The following is a 21,135-nucleotide window of genomic DNA, read 5'->3' on the forward strand; positions in this document are numbered from 1 at the left end:
AAGTGCACTTGTCCCGCTCCGCTGTGGGGCAGCCCCTCCTCCTTTCCCCCCAGCTGGACACGCTTCACTCCAGGGCGGGGCAGCTGTTGGACCTGTGACAGAGGGCCCAGGCTGTGGGCAACACCATCTGCCCCAGGACCAAGAGGGCACAGATGCTGCTGTTGGGATTTTTCACACCTGCTGGGCAGGGGGACGCTGGGTCTCGGGGGCCAGGCCGGAGAATCAGGCTGGGCAGCTCCTTCCCACAATCCTCTGCACTCTGTGCCCGGGGGTTACCCCCTCCTCTAGCCCAAACTCCCCTTCTCCCTGTCTGGCAGGGAGGGAGGGGACCAGACCTGATGCAGGGGTGAGGGCCGGGTGCTGGGCCTCTGAGCCACAGCTGCGACCTCCTCTCAGGGCCACTCAAAGGGCTGGGTCCCGCGAGGTGAAGGGAGGGGACCCATCTCAGCACTGCTGAAATCTGGGTGGGGGGGGCCCAGGTATGCCAGGTCCTAGTAGAGCCAGCAGGGGGCATGCTTCTAGCCCCCCAGTCCAGGTGCAGGCCCCACCCCTGGGGGCAGAGGCCGGGGCAAGGAAGGGAAGGCCCCCATGTGATAGAGGGAGGCTTGGGGGTCGCAGCAAGGGAGGAGCGGAGCTGAGGGGGCAGGAGGAGACCTTAGGACCCGCAGGAGGCCTGGAATTTGCAGAGCCCCCCAGCCCCTTCGCTGGCCCCTTCCCCAGCAGCCCTGCCATGGAGGTGCAGAAAGCAGCCACCTCCCTTTCAAATTGAAACCATTTGTGGCAGAGCTGCGAGGGGCCAAGCCGGAAAGCCAGCGCATTCTTTCCGTTTAATAGCTCCCCTCGGACGGACGCGGGCGGCGGGGCCCAGCGTGCTCCCCCCTGCACTCAGCTCCCCCACGTGGGCTGCCCCACGGCCTGCAGCGCCCTGCCCCACAGGTGGCCTGGCTCTCACTCCCTGGGCGGGGGAGCTCTGCTGAGGGGGGGCTGCACTTGGGGGGAGCCCCGGCTGGATTCTCTCGTGCTGAGATGCGTCCTGGCCGGCCGGCCCTGCCCCATGGCCACAGCCGGGAGGCGGAGAGACGCCACCCCAGCCCCACTAGAACCCGCAGGCTGGGCCCGACTCGCTGGGCCCCATAGTATCTGTGGGCTGCGCAAGGGGGCCTGGTGGGGGCTCCCTTTGTCTCTAGTGAGGGCATCTCCTGTTGCATGCTGGGGCACGTGGGTGAGGGGGATCTTGGGGCAGAATGCGGTGGCAGGGAGCAACAGTGACGGCCCCTGAAACGCCCTTTCTGCCCCCCAGCTCCCAGCAGTCTTGGGGAGTTGCAGCTGCAGGTTGGGTTGGGGGGGGAGCTAGGATAGCGGCGGCCCAGGCACATCCCCCTGCTCTGGTCTGTGCCAGGCGGGCGACCCTCGGGGCCAGCTCCACCCCGCCCGCTGCCCGGTTCATTTCCCCATCCTGATGCCTCGCTAATTCGTACCATTAATTTCATCCAATTAGCTGCCCATTGGGGGCGAGTGCAGCCCAGCTGCTGGGGCTGTCAGACCTGGGGGGTCCCCTCCCCCCCAGCCCGCCTGCCCACCCCAGGTGCTGCCTGTAACGAGGGCAGCGGGGGAAGTGACCTGGTGCAGGGGGCAGGAGTTCTAATTAGCGTGGGGCAAGGTGACCGGCGCCAAGGGGTAATCAGAGGGCCGCGGTAACGAGCAGGCCCTGGCAGCGGCCCTGAGTCTCGCCCAGTGCCCGGGGAAGGGGGCATCAGGCTGGGAGGGAGGGGTCCTTCCTGGCGGCTGCCCTGTGACCACCGCAGGGAGCCTGGGAAGCAAGCGCCCAGCTCCTGTCTGCTTGGGGGGGGCCACAGGGCCTGGCCTGACCAATTCCCCCCCCCCCCCCCCCCCCCCCGGATCTCCCCAGGAGGGGACGCTCTGTCATCTGAGACGGACCGTCGGGTGGCCTGCCGGCTCTGCTAGAGAGAGGCATTAGCTGCAGGGACCTGGCCGCTCCCGTCGGCACGCTGGCTGTGCCCGCCTGCCTCCCTGGGTGATGGAGGCACCACCCCCTCAAGGACTGGGCCTGTGGCCGGCCACCACGCTGACTGCCGAGCTCCTGTCTGGCCTGGCAGCCTCTTGCCGGCTGGGAGCCCGGGTGAGGGACGGGCCTGCAGGGAATTCACCTGCCGGCACTGAGGGGCGAGCCCTGGGGGCCTGTCGGGGATGCCGGGGCTGGGTCGGCACAGGGGGTATCAGCGGCACAGCCCCGTGGAGAGGTGCCCCCCAGGTCCCTATTGCCAGGGTGTGGGGGAGGGGTTCAGCACAGCTGTGAGGTGGGGAACGTCGGGGACGCTGGAAGGGCCCCCCGGTTCTCTGCACAGGCGGCCCCGTCCGCTGGGGGCTCCCAGGGCTGGGAGCAGGGCCAGGCAGCCAGAGCCCAACACGGCTCCCGGGGTCCCACTGTCCCAGCTTCGGAGGGCAGGTGACCCCTCGGGATGACCTCTGCCCTTTGCCCTTTCTCTGCAGAGCGCCGCGGCCGCCCCCAGCCCCGTGATGGGGAACATGCCCCCCAACGACGGCATGCCAGGAGGAACCATGCCACCCGGCTTCTTTCAGGTACCCCGCCCCGCGGCGCGGCTGGCTGGGAGCCCCTCCCTGCGGATGGCGTGGGGTGCTGCGGGCAGCAGGCGGGCGTCCGAGGTGCCCACGGTCCCATAGGGCACGGTCCCAGTCCTCTCCCTGGGGTGCATCTTACCTCTGGGAGCCAGCATGCTGCCCCCGCCTTGCCAAGGGGGGCCCCAGGGGTCGGAACGGGCTGCCCCCACGGCTTAGCCCGTACACCTGGCAGTGCCCAGCTGCAGCTCCAAGGGGCCAGCCCAGGCTGTGGGCGCTGGCAGGCCGTCTGGGCAGGCTTGCTTGCCCCCTGGGCGGGGCCCCCCCCTCCTCTCCCCCCACGTGGGGTGGGGACAGGCTGGAGCCGAGCCCTTGTGTCGGCCGGGGAGGGGAGCTGACAGCCAGTGCCCAGCTCAGTGTGCAGCACTGTGTGTGGGGGGGTAAAATCCACCTCCCTCCCAGCCTGCAGGGAGGGGGTGTCACTCGCCTGCTCTGAGGCTGGAGAACTGCCTGCCCTGCTGGGGACGCGGGGAGCCAGCAGAACACGGCACCCCCTAGCCCGCCGAGCACTCAACTCCCGCAAGGCTCTACCTGCCACTCCCAGTGCCCCGGCACTCTGCCCGCCCATGTGGGTGGGGGAGGGGTATGCCCAGAGGGGGGGCATGATGTGTGCGTGCAAGGAGTGCGTGCCTGGGCAGGGTGTGCCTGGGCAGGAGTGTGTGTGTGCATGAGGGGGTGCGTGCAGGAGTGTGTATGTGTAGAAGGGTGCGTGCATGGGGGAAGTATGCCTGGGGGTGGGGTATATGCATTGTGTGTGTGCAGGAGTGTGTGTACGCACAGGGATGGGCATGGGGGACGTGTACATGAGTGTGTGTGCATGGGGGTGTGTGTGTATGCTCGGAGTGTATGTGAGCAGAGTATGTTTGCATGGGGGGGTGTATGCATGAGGGACATGCATGCATGGTGGGGGTATATGCCGTGTGTGTGTGTGCACGTGCAGGAGTGTGTGTATGCACAGGGGTGGGCCTGGGGTGTGTGCGCACGGGGGGATGTGTGCATGGGAGGGGTCTAGCCAAGGTGTGTGTGTGTGTGTGCAGGAGTGCTCAGGGATGGGCATCGGGAAGTGCATGGATGTGTGTGCACGGGGGAGGGTGTGTGCACAGGGGGAGAGTGTATGCACAGAGGGAGGGTGTATGCCGGGGTGTGTGTGCACGGGGAGGTTGTATGCACTGGGGGATGCATGCATGGAGGGGTGTATGCCAAGGTGTGTGTGTGCAGGAGTGTATATATGCACAGGAATGGGCATCGGGAGGTACATGGGTGTGTGCACAGGGGGAGGATGTGTGCACGGGGGTGGGAGGGTATGTCGGGGGTGTGTGTGCAGGAGGGTGTGTATGCATGGGGGATGCGCGCATGGGCCGGTGCACTGGGTGAGCTGTGGGTGCATGTGGGGGAGATGCATGGGCTTTGAGCATTGGGGGTGCACCGGAGCGGGTGCAGGTGCGGCTGGGTGTCAGTGTGTGGGCATTGCCTTGGGAGTCAGCGCTGGCAGCTGCTGTGCCCTCTGAGCCCAGCCGGCTTCTCTGTGCAGCCCCGGCAGGAGCCAGACTTTCTGGTTGGGGTGGGGGGATGTGTGGGGAGACACTGCCCCCTAGCGTGGAACCAGTCTCATGCCTCCCTGGCCCTCCCCTGCCGGCCTGGCCGGGCGCTGCCGGTGCTGAACGGGCGGCTCCGCTGTGCCAAGTCGTTATCTCCTTAGCGGGATAGAAAATGATTTTATTAATTGCATCACTTAGCCCCGCGCGGCGCCGGCGCCCGGATTGGCTGAGCCTGCCCGGCGGGAGCTGGCTCGGGACTGCAGCCCTGTCAGTGCCATGTGTGGCCCATTACGCCGGGAGCCCGGGGAGGATGCGTGTTAAATACAGGCCAGCGAGGCAGGCTCGGGCTCCGCAGCATCCTCCGGCCTGTCCCAGCCCCACCGCCCCCAGGAGGAGACGGGCCCGATCCCTGCCCTGTGCCCGGAGCCGGGCGGGCCAGTCGCAGCGCCGGGGAGCGTGTGGGCCCATCTGCGTCTCTGTGGCCACGGTCTCACCGCACCCATGTGCCGGCCGTTGGCGACGTGCTGGGAGCTCGGGGCAGGCTGGCAGGGGCCCGGAGCTCAGCTCCCAAGGGGAGTTGCTGGAGCCTGGAACTTCACACGGAGCCGCCTGTGCCGCGCTTCCCACGCGGGAGCCCCCGGCCTGCTCTGGCTGGGCACTGGCTCCGCTCTCTGCCGGGCAGGATGCTAGAGCAGCCGGCAGCTCCCCCACCTCCCCGGGCAGCAATTTCGGGGCCGTGGGGTCACCGCAGCTTCCCCTGCAGGGACCGTCCCCTGGGAACGCAGGCAGGCACCCCGGCGCTGTCCTGCCCCTCAGGCCTAGCGATAAGGGGCCCCCCACGAGCGCTGCTCTGCCAAGTCCTGGGAGCCCCAGGAAGAGCGGGGGGGGGGGGGGGGGCTGACACAGGCTTTGGTGAGACGGGGTTTGGTGCCACCTGCAGGCAGACGTGGGGAGCAGCATGAGACTGTCAAGCGAGGGGGGGTTCCCCTCTCCCCTGCCCTGCAGCCCTGGGCTGCCCCCCACATGCCAGGCACCCCACTTTCCAGACTCCAGCTCCCCTCTATTTGTGTCCTCCCGCCCCCGGGCGATGGCCCAACCAGCCATGGCTGGGCCCAGAAGCGCAGGGGGCCCATGTCCCAGTCCAGGGCAGAGGGTGTTCGGGTACGTTGGGGGGTGTCTGGTTGGCAGCCCCAGGGAGAAGGACTCGGCAGCAGGGCCTAGGAGCGGGCAGGGGTTCAAGGGCCGAGGGTGACGGGGGCCCGGCCTGGCCCAGCCCTCCTGTAACCCTCTGTGGTTTGTTTCTCTTCCAGGGTCCTCCGGGCTCTCAACCATCACCCCACGCACAGCCTCCGCCCCACAACCCCGCCGCCCCCATGCTGGGGCCCCACAGTCAGGTAAGACCCGGCATGCGCATCCCCCCCCTTCCAGCCGCTCTGCCCCCTACTTCCCGCACACTCACCCCCCCGGAGCATCCGTGGGCCCGGGAGGGTGGGAAGACGTTGCCACGGAGACCCCAGCCCACCCCCGTCGGCACCCCACGTCCTGACTTCCCCCCACACGACTGCTGCGCCCGGTGCCCGGCAGACTCTGGTTTTCATGCTGCCCCCCTGGCTCCCATTCCCCGTGTGCCCTGCCCCCCCAGTGTGGGTCACAGCAGGCCCCGGATCGTCCGCTCTGCCCTGGCACGCTCTGCCTCCCAGTGGCCCAGGCTGGGCTGAGCCAGCAGCTGGAAATAGGGGCCTTACATACCCCCCAGCTCCGGCACCTCCCCTAGCCTGGCCTGGGTGAAGGGAGCAAGGCTGGGGCCTGCGAGGGCCAGGGGTGGGGCCCCACTGCGAGGACAAGCAGCAGGCAGCCCCAGGTCTGAGCAGGTGGGGGGGCGGCCGTGCAGAGGGGCTGGGCCCTGCAGCCCTCAGGCCTTGCTGAAGCCACATTGGCCCCTCCCCGGTCCCTGTGACTGTCGCTGTGCGGGAGGGGCTGCCCACGAGTGGGGTGGGGTAAATTGTGGGCGGCAGGGCAGGGGCTTGCCTGGGCAGAGCCTGGCCACTTCTTGGGGTGCTGAGGGTCCCCTCGAGCCAGGCACGGCTGCGGGGGGTCCCTCAGCCCTTCACCTACATCCACTGGGACCCACTAGCCCCCAGGGCTCAGTTCAGCTCCACGGGGACCTGGAGAGGTGAAGGACCACTCCCTGCAGGGAAGCTGGGGGCTGGCGGGCGGGTGCCTGGGACTCCACAAGGGGTGCAGTGGCACCCAGGCCCCATCCCGGCTCCTGTGCCAGGCCGAGGGCGCAGCTGGAGCGGCAAACCCCAGCCGGCAGAAGCAGAGGGACCCGGGTCTAGCCCAGACTGCTCGGGACAGGGGTGCAGGCCGGGCACTTGGGAATCCTGCCGCTGGCCTATGGCTCGTTGCTGCCTCAGTTTCCCCATTGCCAAATTGGACAATACTAGTGTTGGGGCCCTGCTGGCAAAGCACCGAGAGCCCCCCTGCCCATCCCCTGTGGGCACCAGGTCCTCTCTCTTACCCAGGGCTGTGGGGCAGGGATTCCTGGGTGTGTGCCGCCGGGACGGGGCCGCACACGGCTGCTTGCAAGTGAGACCCCCTCAGCCGCGGGCGAGCCCCCCGCTCAGGCCTCGGTGCCCCGCCAAGCCCTGTGCTGGCCACGAAGTCTTGTTGGCTCTGGGGACGTACCCTCACCCCCCATCCCCCACCCCCGCTCTGTCTCTTGCAGCCTTTCATGTCCCCTCGCTACCCCGGCGGCCCCCGGCCCTCGCTCCGCATGCCAAACCAGGTGAGACGCCCCGAGCTCGCGACCTCCCAGGGTGAGTTGCCCCAGGGCTCTACGTCCCCCTGCCCCATGTCCAGGCCAGTCTACTCTGGCAGGGGGGCAGCGGGTGGAGCCCTAGGCATGGGATCCTGCTCAGTGCTCCTTCCCTGGGGGGCAGGGTGGGCGGGGAGCCACGCAGTGCCCTTTCCGGGCGGGGGGGGCAGTGCCCTTTTCGGGGGGGGGGAAGCCCCGGTCCGTGCCCTCCCCTCGTGCTGGCTGCAGCCCCCGGCTCATGGCCCTTGTGTTCCTGCAGCCGCCCGTGGGGGTCCCGGGTTCCCAGCCGCTGCTGCCCAACACCATGGATCCCAGCACGAGATCGCAAGGTGAGTCCCGCCCCCCACATGGCCCCTCCCCGCCCCCGGGTCTCCGGTCCGCTCCCCCAGCCGTGTCGGGGCACCAGGGGGCGAGCAGCGCAGCCGGCCCCAGGGAAGAGTCAAGGGCCCGTCTGGGGGCAGCCCCTCTCCCCAGGGGGTCGGGAGCCACCAGGAGGGGAGGGGGCCTCTCACCCCTCGGCTCAGGAGCAGCCCCCACCTCAGGCTCTGTGAGGACAGGCGAGGCCCTGCATGGGGAGGACACCTGGGGCTTATGGCCTCCCAGTGCTGGGGGCTCCAGGGACGGGGAGCAGAGCCCTGGGGGTGGGGGGTTGATACCCAGACCCAGGGAAGGGGCAGGGAGGGGCGCTCCGGGAGTTGAGGGGGCAGCGACCCTGGAGTGGGGGGCTGAGGGAGGTCTGAGGAGCAGCGCGCTGGGAGGAGGTGGGTGGGGGGATCAAGGAGCAGAGCCCTGTTTGTGGGGGCTGTAGGAGTTGGGGTTCAGGGGATTGCAGCTGGTGCTCTACTGCCCGGTTCGCTTCCCCCCTCCCTTTGTACAGGGCATCCGAACATGGGGGGCCCGATGCAGCGGATGAACCCCCCGCGAGGCATGGCGGGGATGGCTCCCCAGGTGAGTGTCAGTCTTCCCCCCCCCCCCCCCCGGCCTGGCCCGGAGCATCATCTCTGGGGACATGGGCTGGGCTGGAGCCAGGACCCCTGGGGTCTCTCCCTGGCTGGGGGAGGGGAGTGGGGCGCAGCTATGGGGGAGGGGCTGGAGCCAGGACCCCTGGGGTCTCTCCCTGGCTGGGGGAGGGGAGTGGGGCGCAGCGATGGGGGAGGGGCTGGAGCCAGGACCCCTGGGGTCTCTCCCTGGCTGGGGGAGGGGAGTGGGGTGCAGCGATGGGGGAGGGGCTGGAGCCAGGACCCCTGGGGTCTCTCCCTGGCTGGGGGGGGGGAGTGGGGCGCAGCGATGGGGGAGGGGCTGGAGCCAGGACCCCTGGGGTCTCTCCCTGGCTGGGGGAGGGGAGTGGGGCGCACACCTGGGTTCTGTGTGTCGGGGCGAATGGGGCCCCCAAAGGCCGGGCCCGTCCCCCTGCCACGCGCTCACCTGGCTCCTCTCTTGCAGAACTACGGCAGCGGGATGCGGCCCCCCCCCAACTCGCTGGGCGGCCCCGGCATGCCGGCCATGAGCATGTAAGGCACCGCCCCTCCCCCCAGCCCCCGCCACACCGCCCCTCCCCCGATCCCCAGCCACACCGCCCTGAGCCCCACGACCCATTGCCAGGGGCTGTATGGGGGCTCCTGGTGTCCCAGAGGGCCCCCCCCGCCCGTGGCACCTGGCCCGGCACCCAGCCCAGCCCTCCCCTCACCCATGCAGCCAGAGCGACGGGCAGGAGGCCAGGCTGCCCCAGCACTGCCAGGCGACAGGCACACAGGGCGGGGGGGGAGCAGGTTTGGGGGGGGGGGGTGCTGACTGGGCAGGCCTGGGGGACTCCATGGCTGGTGGGGAAATGGGACGGGAACCAGCTGCCCCACCCCACCCTGCCCCACAGCAACCTCGGATCCCAGCCCGGGGGCGCCCCCTGCAGGGCAGGGCGCACGCAGCGGCGGGGGGGGGGGGGAGCGGGGGGAGGGGAAGAGCCAACCTGACGCCGGTTTATGTTTCAGGGGCCCAGGAGGGCGAGCGCCGTGGCCAAATGCCAACACCAACTCCGTGAGTGCTGTGCACCGGGGGGAGGGGAGGGGGAGGGCTTGCTATGGGGGGGCCAGGAACCTGGGCTCTGTGGCTGCATGCGCTGGGGGGGCCCCCGGAGATGCTCCCTCTGCACTCAGTGCTGACCCCGCCCCCCTTGTGTCCCCACAGATAGCATACTCCTCCTCGTCGCCAGGGAGCTACGTGGTGAGTGCCCCAGCCGCGTCGGAGGGCGGGGGGGTGGGTCTGCCCCACAGCACCCGATGCCCGTGCTGAGCTGGGTTCCCACCCAATTTCCCCACCAGCCATCGACTCCCCCAGGCCTGCCCAGTCATCTGGTCCCTCTCAATTTTTCCATGTGCAGAATAAATTTTGTTTTGTGCACCAATGCACGTGCAGAGGTGCACCACCTGTAAAAAACACATGCTGCGGGTGCTCAGCTAATCAGCGGGGCGGCACCTGACTCTCTCCTGGACGGCTCCTCAAGCGCCTGGCTTACAGGGAACGCAGGTGCTGAGCACCCTCTGCACCCGACACAGCCTGGGTCAGCACCCTGTTCCATGTCATGCCCGGCCTGGACAGGGGCTGAGCTGCGGGAGAGGGGATGGGGGGGCACAGGGCTGGCTCTGTGCTGGGGGGAGGGCCGAGATGCTAATGACTCTGTTGCCTCTTTTTGCCCCATAGGGCCCTCCGGGAAGTGGTGGCCCTCCAGGGACCCCCATCATGCCCAGCCCAGGAGGTGATGTATCAGCAGGGTGCTGGGGGGACAGGGCGCTGACCCAGCCTGGAGGGGACGAGGGGCTGACGTGTCTGTGCCGTTCATTAGTGGGTGGGGCCTGTGAACCCGGGGTGAGCTTGTGTGGGGCTGCGCGGTGCCCTCCCTCTCTCCTGCTCCGTGGGGCGGGCAGCTCGGTGCCCTCTGACCCCGCTCTGCCCCCCCACAGACTCCACGAACTCCAGCGAGAACATGTACACCATGATGAACCCCATCGGGCCCGCGGGGAGCCGGCCGAACGTGAGTGCCCCCTACGGAGAGCCCCGGGCGCCCCCTTCCCTCAGCCCAGCCCCCCCTTCCCTCAGCCCCCTGCCAGCCCAGCCCCGGGCGCCCCCTTCCCTCAGCTCCCTGCCAGCCCAGCTCTGGGCCCCCCCCTTCCCTCAGCCCCGGCCCCCCCCCTTCCCTCAGCCCCCTGCCAGCCCAGCTCTGGGCCCCCCCCTTCCCTCAGCCCAGCCCCGGGCCCCCCCCTTCCCTCAGCTCTGCCGCTGCCCCTCAGCTCCCTGCCAGCCCAGCTCTGGGCCCCCCCCTTCCCTCAGCCCCGGCCCCCCCCTTCCCTCAGCCCCGCCCCGGGCCCCCCCTTCCCTCAGCCCCCTGCCAGCCCAGCTCTGGGCCCCCCCCTTCCCTCAGCCCCGGCCCCACCCCTTCCCTCAGCCCAGCCCCGGGCCCCCCCCTTCCCTCAGCTCTGCCGCTGCCCCTCAGCTCCCTGCCAGCCCAGCTCTGCCCCCCCCTTCCCTCAGCTCCGCCAAGGCCCCTCTGCCCTGCGGCCCCTGGGGCGAGCGACGTGCTCTCTGAGACGGACTAGGGCTGACCCCGGCTCTGCTGGGCGGCCCTGCAGCTGGCTGGGGCCTCTGGGCCGTGCTGTAGGCTCCTGGCAGCCCCCTGGGGTGCTGGGGCCCGTGCGAGGCTGGGAGCGTCCCCCCAGGCCCGGCGCCAGCTCCTGCCCAGAGCCCTGCTGCTGCCAGGCAGCCCGTGCCCAGCTCCGACCCGCTCCCTTTGCCTTGCAGTTCCCGATGGGGCCTGGCTCTGACGGGCCCATGGGAGGCATGAGCGCTATGGAGCCCCACCACATGAACGGATCCTTAGGTGGGTACCTGGCCCCTCGCCGGCGGAGGGACCGCTGGGTGCTTGGGGTCCGCTCCTGCCTGGGTCCAGGGCGGGCCCCTTCCCTTCCCTTGGCGCCGCCCTCGTGGAGGGGCCGGACTGTGCCCGCTTGGGAGCTCAGCAGCTCGGATTCAGCCCCCCCCCCATGGGCTCTACCCCCCAGCAGCTGGCTGCCTGCTTCCAGGCCAGTGCCCCACCCCACACTTGCATCCCCTTTCCCCGTTGCTGGGGGAAACTGAGGCACAGAGGCCACATGGCCCTTGCCTAGGGTCAAGGGCACGGCCCGCTCTCCCTGCGGGCTGGCGGGGGCCCGTTGCCGGTGAGGGGGGGCTGTGCTAACAGAACCTGCTTGTCCTTCCAGGCTCTGGCGATATGGACGGGCTGCCAAAGGTGAGCACATAGTGCCCCCGTTCTACCCGCTCCCCATGGAGGGGGGCTACCCCTGGGCTGAACCCCTCCCTGTGGCACCCGCTGCCCCCTCCCAGGGCAGTGCCAGCATGCTGGGCACCCTGGGCGGAGGATGAATCCAGCAGCAGGTGCCTGGGGAGCCGGGGCAGGCCTGGCCCTGTGGGGGCCGACCCCCAGAGAGGCCAGCTCCCTGCCTCAGTTTCCCCCTAGCTGGGGGCACGGGGCCACGGTCTGACCTGGGCTTTTCTGCCCCGACAGAGCTCGCCGAGTAACATGGCAGGGCTGAGCAACCCGCCCGGGACTCCGCGGGACGACGCCGAGATGGGCGGCACCTTCTTAAACCCCTTCCAAAGCGACAGCGTAAGGGACTGGGCGGGCCCGCCAGGCCGGCGGAGAGGGCGGGGCGGGCGGGGCTCCCGGGGCGGGCGGGGCAGCAGCAAGGCCCTCTGGAAGAACAAGCCGGCCGTGGCTGGACCCCTGCTGGGGGCTCCGTGCTGGAGGAGCCTCCCCGAGGTGTGAGCTGCCCTGCCGCGGAGGACAGGGGCCCGCTGAGCCCCCGGCTCTGGGGCCAGCAGGCCCCCCCGCCCTGCCCCCCCCAGCACGTCGGGCTGGCCCCGGCGGCCTCCCCCCGCCTGCTAACGCTCTGGTGTCTCCCGTTTCTCTAGTACTCGCCCAGCATGACAATGAGCGTGTGATCGGCTCGGACGTCCCGGCGCAGAGAGCCAGACGCCCCCGCGGTTCTAAACGCTGTCTTTAAAACACACCGGGGGGACTGGCCGCCTGCCCTCCGGCCGGGGCGCGCCACTCCCCCCCCACCCCCATTTCCCCCTCCACGTGGGGCACCCCCCCTCCCCCCAACCGGCCGGGCACTGCCCTCCCACGGCGCCAGGGCAGGGAGTGAGCCGCTAGAACTCAGGCTGTGGTGGGTTGGGGGGGCCGTGCGGGGGGGGGGGCACCTGCTGGCTGTTCAGGCTGACTGGGGGGGTGGAGAGGAGCGAGCACGGCTAAGGGCAGCTCTGCTGTAGGCTGGGTACAGCCTGGGCATCCCATGGGGCAGGGGAATCCAGGCCCCAGCCGGCAGCAGCAGGGAGGCAGTGTACAGCATGGTCCCAGGGGCTGCAGCATGGCCCTGCCCCCCCTGCAGCTGTGGGGGGGGGGGGGTAAGATGCCACCACTGGCAGCCCTAGTCTGTGCAGCACAGTGGGGGGAGGGGGGTATTTATTTAAGGGTTCATTTTGCTGTACAGGGTTTAATTTATCATGGGCTTCCCCCTCCCTCCAGACCCTGCTCCCCCACTTTGAGGGAGTCTCCCCCCTTCTCACAGGGCCTTGGCAGCCCCCTTGGAGCAGCCCCTGCAGCTTTGGGGAGGGGGGGGCTTCAGCCCCCACCCTCACAGAGTTATGCCACTTTCAGCATCTGCTGCTTGGCAAAGACCAGGGCCCTGGCCACCCCTCCTCCCTCGGGCCCTGCTGACCCCCGCTGCCACCCCTCAGGACCCGCCTGCAGTCCCCCCACACTCCCCCTAAGCAAAGTTAATGCCCCCTTAATGCTAACCCAACACCCCCCCCCCCCCAGCCGGGCCATGGTCTTACCAGGCCAGAAGTCGCCACAGCCCAAAACAGGGCCCCTGACCCCAGCCGCTCAGCCACTGTGACCCCCCCCCCCCCCCCGGGGCTCAGCCTCTGCCCCACAGCAAAGGGAGGCAAGTGTACATAGGGCCCCAGCAGCCCCCTTTGCCCCGGCGCCTGCCCCCCGTCGGGATCCCTTCCAACCGTCCCATGAAGGAGTTTTCCCTCTTTTGTAAACACGAAGGAGCTGGGCCCAGCCTGGCCGCCAGTTCCCTCCCGCTCTCCGCCCACAGCGCTTTGTATAGTCCCTGCCCCCGCCGGGCTGGAGGGGGGGTCCCTGGTGTCGTTGGGGGGCCGTGCCCGCAGCCAGCTGGTGGGGTACTGCCGCCGGGGCGAGGCGCGGGGGGGCGCGGCCTCAGCGCTAGGTTAGTCAGTCTGTAGGGATTTCGTCTCTTCTTTCTACTCTGAAGGCTTTAGACTGAAACGTTGCTTATCAAAAAAGACAAAAAAACAAAAAAAAAAACCAAACACCCAAAAAACCTGCATCAATAAATGTAATTTGATTTTTTTTTCATAGCTCTGCCACCTGTGTCCTCCTTGGCCCCTTCCCCCGAGGGACAGAGGCCTGAGAGCCGGAGCTCCACTGGGGGTTCAGCCTGGTGCCCTGACAAGCCCCCACCCCACCTGCCCAGCCCGTCTCCGGGCCCCCACACAAGGCAGAAACATGGCTCAGTAGAGGAGGAAGCGCAAGGGCCGGCCTGGCCTGTCCCAAGCCCCTGGCAGAGGGCAAGTCCCCCCCACCCCCAGCAGGTCAGTGGGAAAGTAAGGACCCCAGCAGCCCCCAATTCCAGGGCCTGTGGGGTGCGCCCCGGGAGACCTTCCACAGGAATAGCAGCGGCTGGGGAGAGGCCAGGGGGTGCCGAGGGACCAGACACACACACAGCAACTTGCATCTTCCCACTTTATTCCAGAAAAACCCAACGTGCACAGCTCCCAGCTCCCGGCCGTGGAGCCGGGGCCACCGGGGGAGGGGGCTCCTCCCGTCCCCCCAAATTCATTCCAACTAAGAACGGCCCCTACGCCGTACAGCCCTCCTCAGACAGGGCGAGGGCACGTGCACTGCTCCTGGGCCTCCCGCCACAGGCTGACCACGGCTCCTGCCCCAGCAACAGCCGTTCTGCCCCCCGGCCCAGCCTCCCTGGGAGCAGGGGGTCACGTGGCCAAGGGGCAAGGGCCTAGTTGTCCCCCTGCAGCTGGGCCTTGGCGGGGCCGTGCCCGTTGCTGGACGGGCACAGGTAGCCGTTCACCTGGGCAGCTGCCCTCTTGTGGGCGACCAGGCCCTCGGGCAGACGCGCTCGCTTCAGGCTCGCACACGGCCGCTGCATCTTGTGCTCCAGCAGCATGTGATTCTGGGGGGGCAGCCCCACGCAGGCCCTAGGGGCAGGACCAGAGAGAGCGTCACATTCGGGGGAGGTTAGAGATTCTCCCGCTTTGTCACAGTGAAGGAGCTGGGCTGAGCCCACAGCCCCCTCCCTCCCCCGCTGGGCACCAGACCCCTCCCCAGGCTGTTGCAACTCGCCCCAGGCCTGGGGACGGCTCTGGGCAAAGGGAGCTGGCAGGCCAGGCATGTGGGGGGGAGGAGCGGCCGTCAGCACGGAGATGGAGGGGGCAGAGGGGCAGAGCTGGGGGGAGGAGGGGAGTTACCTCAGGATGTTCTCGATGCAGCTTCTCTGGCTGAAGAGGGCGTTAACGACGGGGGTGCCCTCGGGCACCAGGGGCGCCTTGCACAGGAAGCCCAGGAGGGACAGGACACTGTGGAAACCCTGGAACTCGGGGTCGTGCTCGGTGCAGAAGCTGATGCGTTGACAGAGCTCGGTCAGGATGGCCAGGTCCAGGATGATGGGGCTGGCCAGCAGGGAGTCCTGGGGAGGCAGGAGGAGTCAGTACAAGGGGGTGGAGAGGCCTGGTCCCCCCCCAAGGGAGACCCCACCCAGGGCCATGAGGGCCAGTGGTCACACTTGAGCACCCAACTGCTGCTTCCCTCCATGACACCAACCGGGCACGAGTTCCTCTGGGGAGCCGGCTGCAGCCGCCTACAACTGGGGGCTGGACCGGGGGGAGGTGGCGGGGGGAGAAGAGAGCGCAGGCAGCCCCTGGAATTCCTGCCCCTACCTCGCAGGTGTTGTGTATGACGATGGTGTTGGTGCCGCCCATCATGATCTCCGACGTGTACTCGTCCAGCGCCCGCTTGCTGTCGCCCACGTAGGGCACGTACTTAATCACCACCTGCAACCGACAGCCACCTCAGTGCCCGCCACGGGGCCGGGCCCCCCAGCGCCACAGGTGGGGCCACGCCTGCCCACAACCATGGGGGGGGGGGTCAGGGCACTTATGCCCTCATAACGGAGCTGGGTAGGACTCTGGGGGGCCCCCCCCAGACCCCTCCCAACAGCAGAGCTGGGTAGGACTCGGGGGGCCCCCCTCAGACCCCTCCCAACAGCAGATCTGGGTAGGACTCGGGGGCCCCCCCCTCAGACCCCTCCCAACAGCAGAGCTGGGTAGGACTCTGGGGGCCCCCCTCAGACCCTCCCCCAACAGCAGAGCTGGGTAGGACTCGGGGGGCCCCCCTCAGACCCTCCCCCAACAGCAGAGCTGGGTAGGACTTGGGGGGCCCCCCCTCAGACCCCTCCCAACAGCAGAGCTGGGTAGGACTCGGGGGGCCCCCCTCAGACCCTCCCCCAACAGCAGAGCTGGGTAGGACTGGGGGCCCCCCTGATACCTCCCCCCCTCCCCTTCCCCCCCAGCACTCACACAGTGATCGGGCTTCTCCTGGGGTCCGTAGAGCAGGGGGTTCGACTGCACCATGTCGTCCACCACGTTGCTCTTGGAGGCCTCCTTGGCCCGGAACTGGGGCGGGGCCGACAGGTTCTTCCCGTCGTTGTTCCCCAGGTGGTTGTAGCTGACGATGGACACGGTCTGGGGGCAGAGCGCGGCAGGGACAGGGTGCACCAGCCTGAGGCCTCGCCCCACCCCCAGCCCAAAGGCCACGGCAGCCACTGGGGAGCCCTGGTCTCCCTGCCCCCCTCCAAGCCCGGCAGCACCGAGGGCCCCTCCCGCCCGCACATGCCATGGATCAGGTCGGGCTGGATTGCGAGGCGGGGCCGCCGGCCCGGGCGCCCTCAGGGTTGCGCAGGCGGCGTTCGGACGCGCCTCAGGCCCTAACGCCCCTTCACCCCGCGCCCGGCCCCCCCCTCACCTTGAGGCCGGCGCTGACCAGGAAATCCACCAGCACCGACTTCAGCTTGGTCTGGCCTGACTTCAGGTCGTCCCCGCAGATGAAGACGCGGCGCTGCAGGGCGAGCTCCACGGCCCCCGGCACGAAGGTGTTCTGGGGGGAGCCGTTGACGTAGGCACAGCCCTCCAGGATGCTGGCCACAGCGAAGAGCGTGGAGGGAGACACCTCCAGGCCTCGCTGGGGGAGAGATTAGGGGCAGCTCAGTGCAGCACGTGGGCAGGGCCCCGCTTTCCGCACCCCTTCCCCCACAAAATGGGGCTGCTGCCCCTAAGCCAGGGGTGGCCAACCCATTAAACGAAGAGCTGAAACAGTGGCAGAAAAATGCAAAAAGCTGCACCAGAATTATTGGGGACGGGGGGGAGAAAAGACGCTGCCCCTTTAAAAACCATCCCCCCAACAGCAGAGCTGGGTAGGACTCTGGGGGCCCCCCCCAGACCCTCCCCCAACAGCAGAGCTGGGTAGGACTCTGGGCCCCCCCCCCCTCACACCCTCCCCCAACAGAAGAGCTGGGTAGGACTCTGGTTTAATGTGTTGGCCACATCAGGCTCCTGCCAGCTGACGGCATCTTGCCGATGCCATCTGGCCGCGCCGGACGGCTCCCCTGCACACGGGGAGCACAGGCAGGCGCATGGGGCGGCTTTGCGAGCCGCACTTTGAGGTGAAGAGCCGCGTGCAGCTTGCGAGCCGCAGGTTGGCCACCTCTGCCCTAAAGCTAGCTCCTTCAGTCCCCCACCGTATCTCTAAGGGGCTGTGTTGTGCCCCATTGAAGGGCAAGGCCAGTGCCAGACCCCCGCCCCTGGCAGGAGCCAGAACCAACCCCCCCCCAGCTGGCTGTACCAGAGACGAGCTCAGCGGCCATCAGTCTGGGTGACGCACTGAGCCCCGTGCGGATACAAATCCTACAGCCCCACAAGTGAGCCCAGGGACCCGCGTGGACACCCCTGGGTGCAGACGCTCGCGGGGTGGCAGGGCTCTCACCTCGATCGCCTGCAGCAGGTTGGCGGCCGTGTCGTTGACGCCCGGCAGCACCTCGCAGAAGCGCTCGGTGTTGGCCATCCACATCACCACCACCTTGTCCACCCCGCTGGCGGCCTTGAACTCCTGGATGTCCCTGCGGAGCTGCGCTACCTGTGGGATGGGGCTGGTCAGCGCCGGGCGGCCCCAGGGCACCACCAGGGAAGCTGCCTGGTCCCAGGGAGGGATCCTCCTCTGCCCAGGTCAGCACCAGTAGGCTGCAGGGATGGTGCTCGGGCGGTGGGAGAGAGAAGATGCTCACTGGGCTGTGATCCAGGGTTGCTTTGGGAGCCCCAATCCCCCAGCTCGTGCACCTGGGCCACTCCAAAGGCCCAGCCCGGCTCCCCCACCCCAGGGAGCACGGGGCCACCCGCCCCCCTGGCTGGGAGCTCGCCCCTGCAGCAAGGGGAACAGATCCCGCCACCTGCTCAGCCTTGGTCCCCGGCAAGACGTTGTCGGCTCGGTCCTCCTGATTGGCCGCAATGAATCCGGGGATGTAGATGGAAGGGCGGGGCTTCAGCTTCACCATGTGGGGCCAGAGCTGCTCCTGCAGCTGCCAGTCAAGGACCTTGGCCCGTCTCATGGCCTCCGCCAAGTTTAGGGAGGAGATGTCCCAGCCTGCGACAAGGGGGGAGAGGCCAGTCAGAGCATGCCCCTCCCCCAGGGGGGCCCCCACCTGCACAGCCCCACCCACACAGGCCCCTACCCCTGGCCAGTCCCCGCCCACACCAGCCCCTCCCCCTGGCCAGACCCCGCCCACACTGGCCCCCAGGCCACTCCCACTCACCATCAAAGATGATGTCATTGGGGTGCACCATGGGCAGCAGGTCCCGGAAGGGCACGTAGACATCGCCCGTGGGGCTGGTGCCCAGGAGGACGGTGGACGCTTGCAGCAAGGAGCCGTAGTAGTTGGCATGCTGAGCAGAAGGAGGGCAACAAGGTGACGACCCCCCCAGCTAGACAGCCCCCCCCCCCAGGGTCTGAGCACTGCACCCCCATTACTGTGGGCCCCACAACCGCCTCCCAGGCGGGACACACCACAGCCTGGAGGCAGCCTCGGGCCAGCTTGGAGCTCTGAGACCTCATCACCCGGCACAGCCCAATGGGGCAGGTCTTCGACCCGGGCCCACGCTCCACGCCGTGGGCCATCGGCTGAGCCAGCCAGTCACAGGCCCGGCAAGGCAGGGGGCTGGCGAGAGACCACGAGGTGCCACGAGACGCGCTCACCTTCCGCCCGGTCTTGGTCATCCAGGAGAGGCCCAGCCTGTTGGCCAGCACAGCCGCCGTCACCGTGGTGCCGTTGTTGCCGCCCCATCCCACCAGCATCACCCCCAGGCGGGGGACCCGCCTCTCCGTGCGGAAGGTGAACTCGGTGGCCTGCGGCTTCACCTGGGAGCCCCAGACACAGGCCGTGAGAACCGGGGCGCAGCCTTCGCCGGCGGGACAAGGAGAGGGCAGGGACGGGGGCAGAGGCCAGTCAGAGCATGCCCCTCCCCCAGGGGGCCCCCCACCCACACAGGCCCCTCCCCCTGGGGTGTCCCCACCCACACAGGCCCCTCCCCCTGGGGCACGTTCATCCGCTGGATGGGCAGCGCTGCGAGGGGGCCTGCCGGGCTCCGCACGGGGACAGGGCCCCAGCGTGCGACCAACGCACCAGGCGGGCCCCTCTTGAACAGGGAAGGCTGCTCCCAGCAGCTCCTCAGAGCCCAGGGAACAAGGCAGCAAAGGAAATCAGGCAAGACGGGGCCACGTAACGTGTCAGAACCTAAAGCCCTGGGCGCCCGGCCCAGACGCCCTCGGGCGCAGTGGGGGGGAGGGGGGATGCAGCCCTGCCAGCAGACGCTGCTCGGGCGCATCACGAAACGGGTACCTTGGTGACGCCATCCTCCCTGCTCACGTGCACGGTGCTGTACGTGTATTTGGCCTCGATGTAGTCCTCGCTGTAGGTCACATCGGGGCTCTCAACAAGGAACATCTCTGCCATGGTTCCTCCAGCTGCAACAGGGAGGGAGCCCGCAATTACAGACCGGCCAGGCCTCACACCCGGGCGTGCGGGTGCAAAGCACTCACCAGCCATGGCCCATGAGACCGGGATGCCCCCAACTCGCCATGGGGCCAGTGTGTTCCCCGCCCCGCACTGGCTATCCCTCTCCCAGGCCCCTTTGCTGAGGTGGGGCATAATCTTCATTTTACAGAAAGGGAAACTGAGGAACACAGCAGCAAAAGGGCTTGGCACCAACTGGCTGTTCAGATTAAAACGGAGCTTCCAGAGGGCACCGCCGGCAGGGGCACAGGTGGGTGGCGGTGACCCAGACGCTGCCCCAAGAGGAGCGCCGGGTTTCTGGGAGGCTGCAGGATGCGAGTCAGGGCAGCTCAGGATAGCAGGCACTGGGCCGGGCCAGGCTCACCCAGCGCGGGAACAGCCAGAGAGCGACAAAGCAGGTCTTGAGGCTTGGCTGATTCAAACAGGGGCCCAGGGTTGCTTTGCTGGGGGCCAGCAGAGTAAGGGGAAGGGTCAGTGAGCCCTCCCCCAGCCCAGGGCCCTAACAAGCCAAAATAACCCAGGACCCCAGAACAGCCTGGCTGAAACCCACTGCTCCCCCTACAACCCTCCAAACTTCCTCCTCCCCAACCCAGTCTGCTCCAGCTCCCTCCAACACCCCCAACCTGCTCCAGGTCCCTTCTGACACCCCCCAACCCCTCAGTCTGCTCCTGCACCCCCCCAACCTGCTCCAGGTCCCCTCTGACGCCCCCCAACCCCTCAGCCTGCTCCTGCACCCCCCCAACCTGCTCCAGGTCCCCTCTGACGCCCCCCAACCCCTCAGCCTGCTCCTGCACCCCCAACCTGCTCCAGGTCCCCTCTGACGCCCCCCAACCCCTCAGCCTGCTCCTGCACCCCCCCAACCTGCTCCAGGTCCCCTCTGACGCCCCCCCAACCCCTCAGCCTGCTCCTGCACCCCCCCTGCTCCTGCACCCCCCCAACCTGCTCCAGGTCCCCTCTGACGCCCCCCCCCCCAACCCCTCGGCCTGCTCCTGCACCCCCCGCCCCCCACCTATTCCCCCCCCCCCCCGCAGGGTACCCAGAGCACCACCCTGAGTCTAGACAAGAGGGTGCCCATTGCCGGTCGGGGGCGGGTGTTTTAGGGGAGCCGCGGCCCTGCTCTGACGGGGGCCGGCCTGCGCCCCAAGATCCCCGCTGCGCGCGGCCAACGCCGGTTCGAGCGCGTGCCTCAGTTTCCCCACGTCAACCACGAGGCCAGCCGGCTGCCCATGGAGAGGGCAGCGGCCCCGGGGGGGCCCGGCTCGGGGGTGGGACTGAAGGAAAAGGCTCCGCGACACACCCACCCCGGCAGCCCCGGCCTCCCCCAACCTCGGCACCGGCCTCGCGCCGCTCACCTGGCTCCGGGCTGGGCTCGGTTCTGCGGCGGCCCCGCGGGGGGAGGTGGCTGCAGCGCAGCTGCTTAATCAGCTCCCAGGGCCCCGCCCCCCCCACCCCCCTGCCCGGGGCTCCGCTCCGCCCCCCCCCCCGCCGTAACTTTCCATCAGCTGCGCTCGCCTGGGCCGGACACGTGCCCCCCCCCCCCCCCGGGGCTGCAGGTACCCCGTACCCCCAGGGGCTGTAGGGATCGCCTGTGGCCGGGAGACCCCCCCCCCCCCCGCACGTGGCTGCACCTAGCCCCCTCCAACCCCCACCACCGGGCTGTGCAGAGCCAGCACCCGATGCCCTCGTGCGCCCCAGTGCACCCCACGTGTGCCTGGCAGTCCCCCCCCCCACACACCTGGCACCCCCCGTCCCCGCCCCTTCCGTGTGCACAGACCCAGTGCTTCAGGCAGGCAGCAACTGCCTGCCAGAGCCGGGAGCCACTAAACCAGCCCCCATCCCAGCCCTGCTGGAGCCAGGGGCCTGCGCCAGCCGGCAGCCCCAGCCCTGCACCCCCTTCCCTGCGCCA

At 68.9% G+C, this 21,135-nt stretch overlaps 2 protein-coding genes across 8 annotated transcripts in view; one reads left to right on the top strand and one right to left on the bottom strand.

Moving 5' to 3' along the window:
* Nucleotides 1-13,452, top strand: part of SSBP4 (single stranded DNA binding protein 4) — a 39,745-nt gene extending 26,293 nt beyond the window's left edge. For 5 of the 6 annotated variants that reach the window (XM_089774974.1, XM_075902909.2, XM_089774970.1 and 2 more), the window contains 14 exons: nt 2,512-2,601; nt 5,507-5,590; nt 6,925-6,984; nt 7,274-7,343; nt 7,892-7,962; nt 8,458-8,525; nt 9,000-9,045; nt 9,196-9,231; nt 9,709-9,763; nt 9,969-10,039; nt 10,804-10,882; nt 11,262-11,290; nt 11,567-11,668; nt 11,974-13,452. In XM_089774974.1, coding sequence (XP_089631100.1) covers nt 2,539-2,601; nt 5,507-5,590; nt 6,925-6,984; nt 7,274-7,343; nt 7,892-7,962; nt 8,458-8,525; nt 9,000-9,045; nt 9,196-9,231; nt 9,709-9,763; nt 9,969-10,039; nt 10,804-10,882; nt 11,262-11,290; nt 11,567-11,668; nt 11,974-12,003 — 864 coding nt within the window. In that variant the 5' untranslated portion in view covers nt 2,512-2,538 and the 3' untranslated portion in view covers nt 12,004-13,452. The remainder of the gene's footprint in view (nt 1-2,511; nt 2,602-5,506; nt 5,591-6,924; nt 6,985-7,273; nt 7,344-7,891; nt 7,963-8,457; nt 8,526-8,999; nt 9,046-9,195; nt 9,232-9,708; nt 9,764-9,968; nt 10,040-10,803; nt 10,883-11,261; nt 11,291-11,566; nt 11,669-11,973) is intronic. The other variant, XM_089774972.1, reaches the window with a different exon arrangement.
* A 371-nt stretch (nt 13,453-13,823) lies between these two features.
* ISYNA1 (inositol-3-phosphate synthase 1) lies at nt 13,824-20,729 on the bottom strand. Of its 2 annotated transcripts, XM_075902908.2 has the most exons (11): nt 20,582-20,729; nt 19,056-19,180; nt 18,413-18,574; nt 17,973-18,102; nt 17,610-17,803; nt 17,150-17,299; nt 16,133-16,348; nt 15,688-15,852; nt 15,049-15,162; nt 14,581-14,798; nt 13,824-14,310 (listed from the first exon to the last, which is right to left on the bottom strand). In XM_075902908.2, exons 2-11 carry the CDS (start codon nt 19,167-19,169, stop codon nt 14,112-14,114), a joined length of 1,662 nt encoding a protein of 553 aa, XP_075759023.1. In that variant the 5' UTR covers nt 19,170-19,180; nt 20,582-20,729; the 3' UTR covers nt 13,824-14,111. The 2 variants fall into 2 exon arrangements, with proteins under 2 accessions (XP_075759023.1, XP_075759021.2); XM_075902906.2 differs by lacking the exon at nt 20,582-20,729 and having other exon boundaries at nt 16,133-16,264.
* Nucleotides 20,730-21,135: the final 406 nt, after the last annotated feature.

Source organism: Pelodiscus sinensis, chromosome 32, assembly GCF_052426305.1.
Source record: "Pelodiscus sinensis isolate ZL-2025 chromosome 32, ASM5242630v1, whole genome shotgun sequence".
Classification (NCBI taxonomy): Eukaryota; Metazoa; Chordata; order Testudines; family Trionychidae; genus Pelodiscus; species Pelodiscus sinensis.

Bases quoted from the DNA above. Each gene is read 5' to 3' on its own strand.
- ISYNA1 (XM_075902908.2), bottom strand. From the start codon at position 19,169: ATGGCAGAGATGTTCCTTGTTGAGAGCCCCGATGTGACCTACAGCGAG. The intron at 18,103-18,412 runs GTGAGCGCGTCT...CCTTCTGCTCAG, and splicing joins TGACCAAGACCGGGCGGAAG to CATGCCAACTACTACGGCTC. The intron at 14,311-14,580 runs GTAACTCCCCTC...TCCTGCCCCTAG, and splicing joins TGCATCGAGAACATCCTGAG to GGCCTGCGTGGGGCTGCCCC.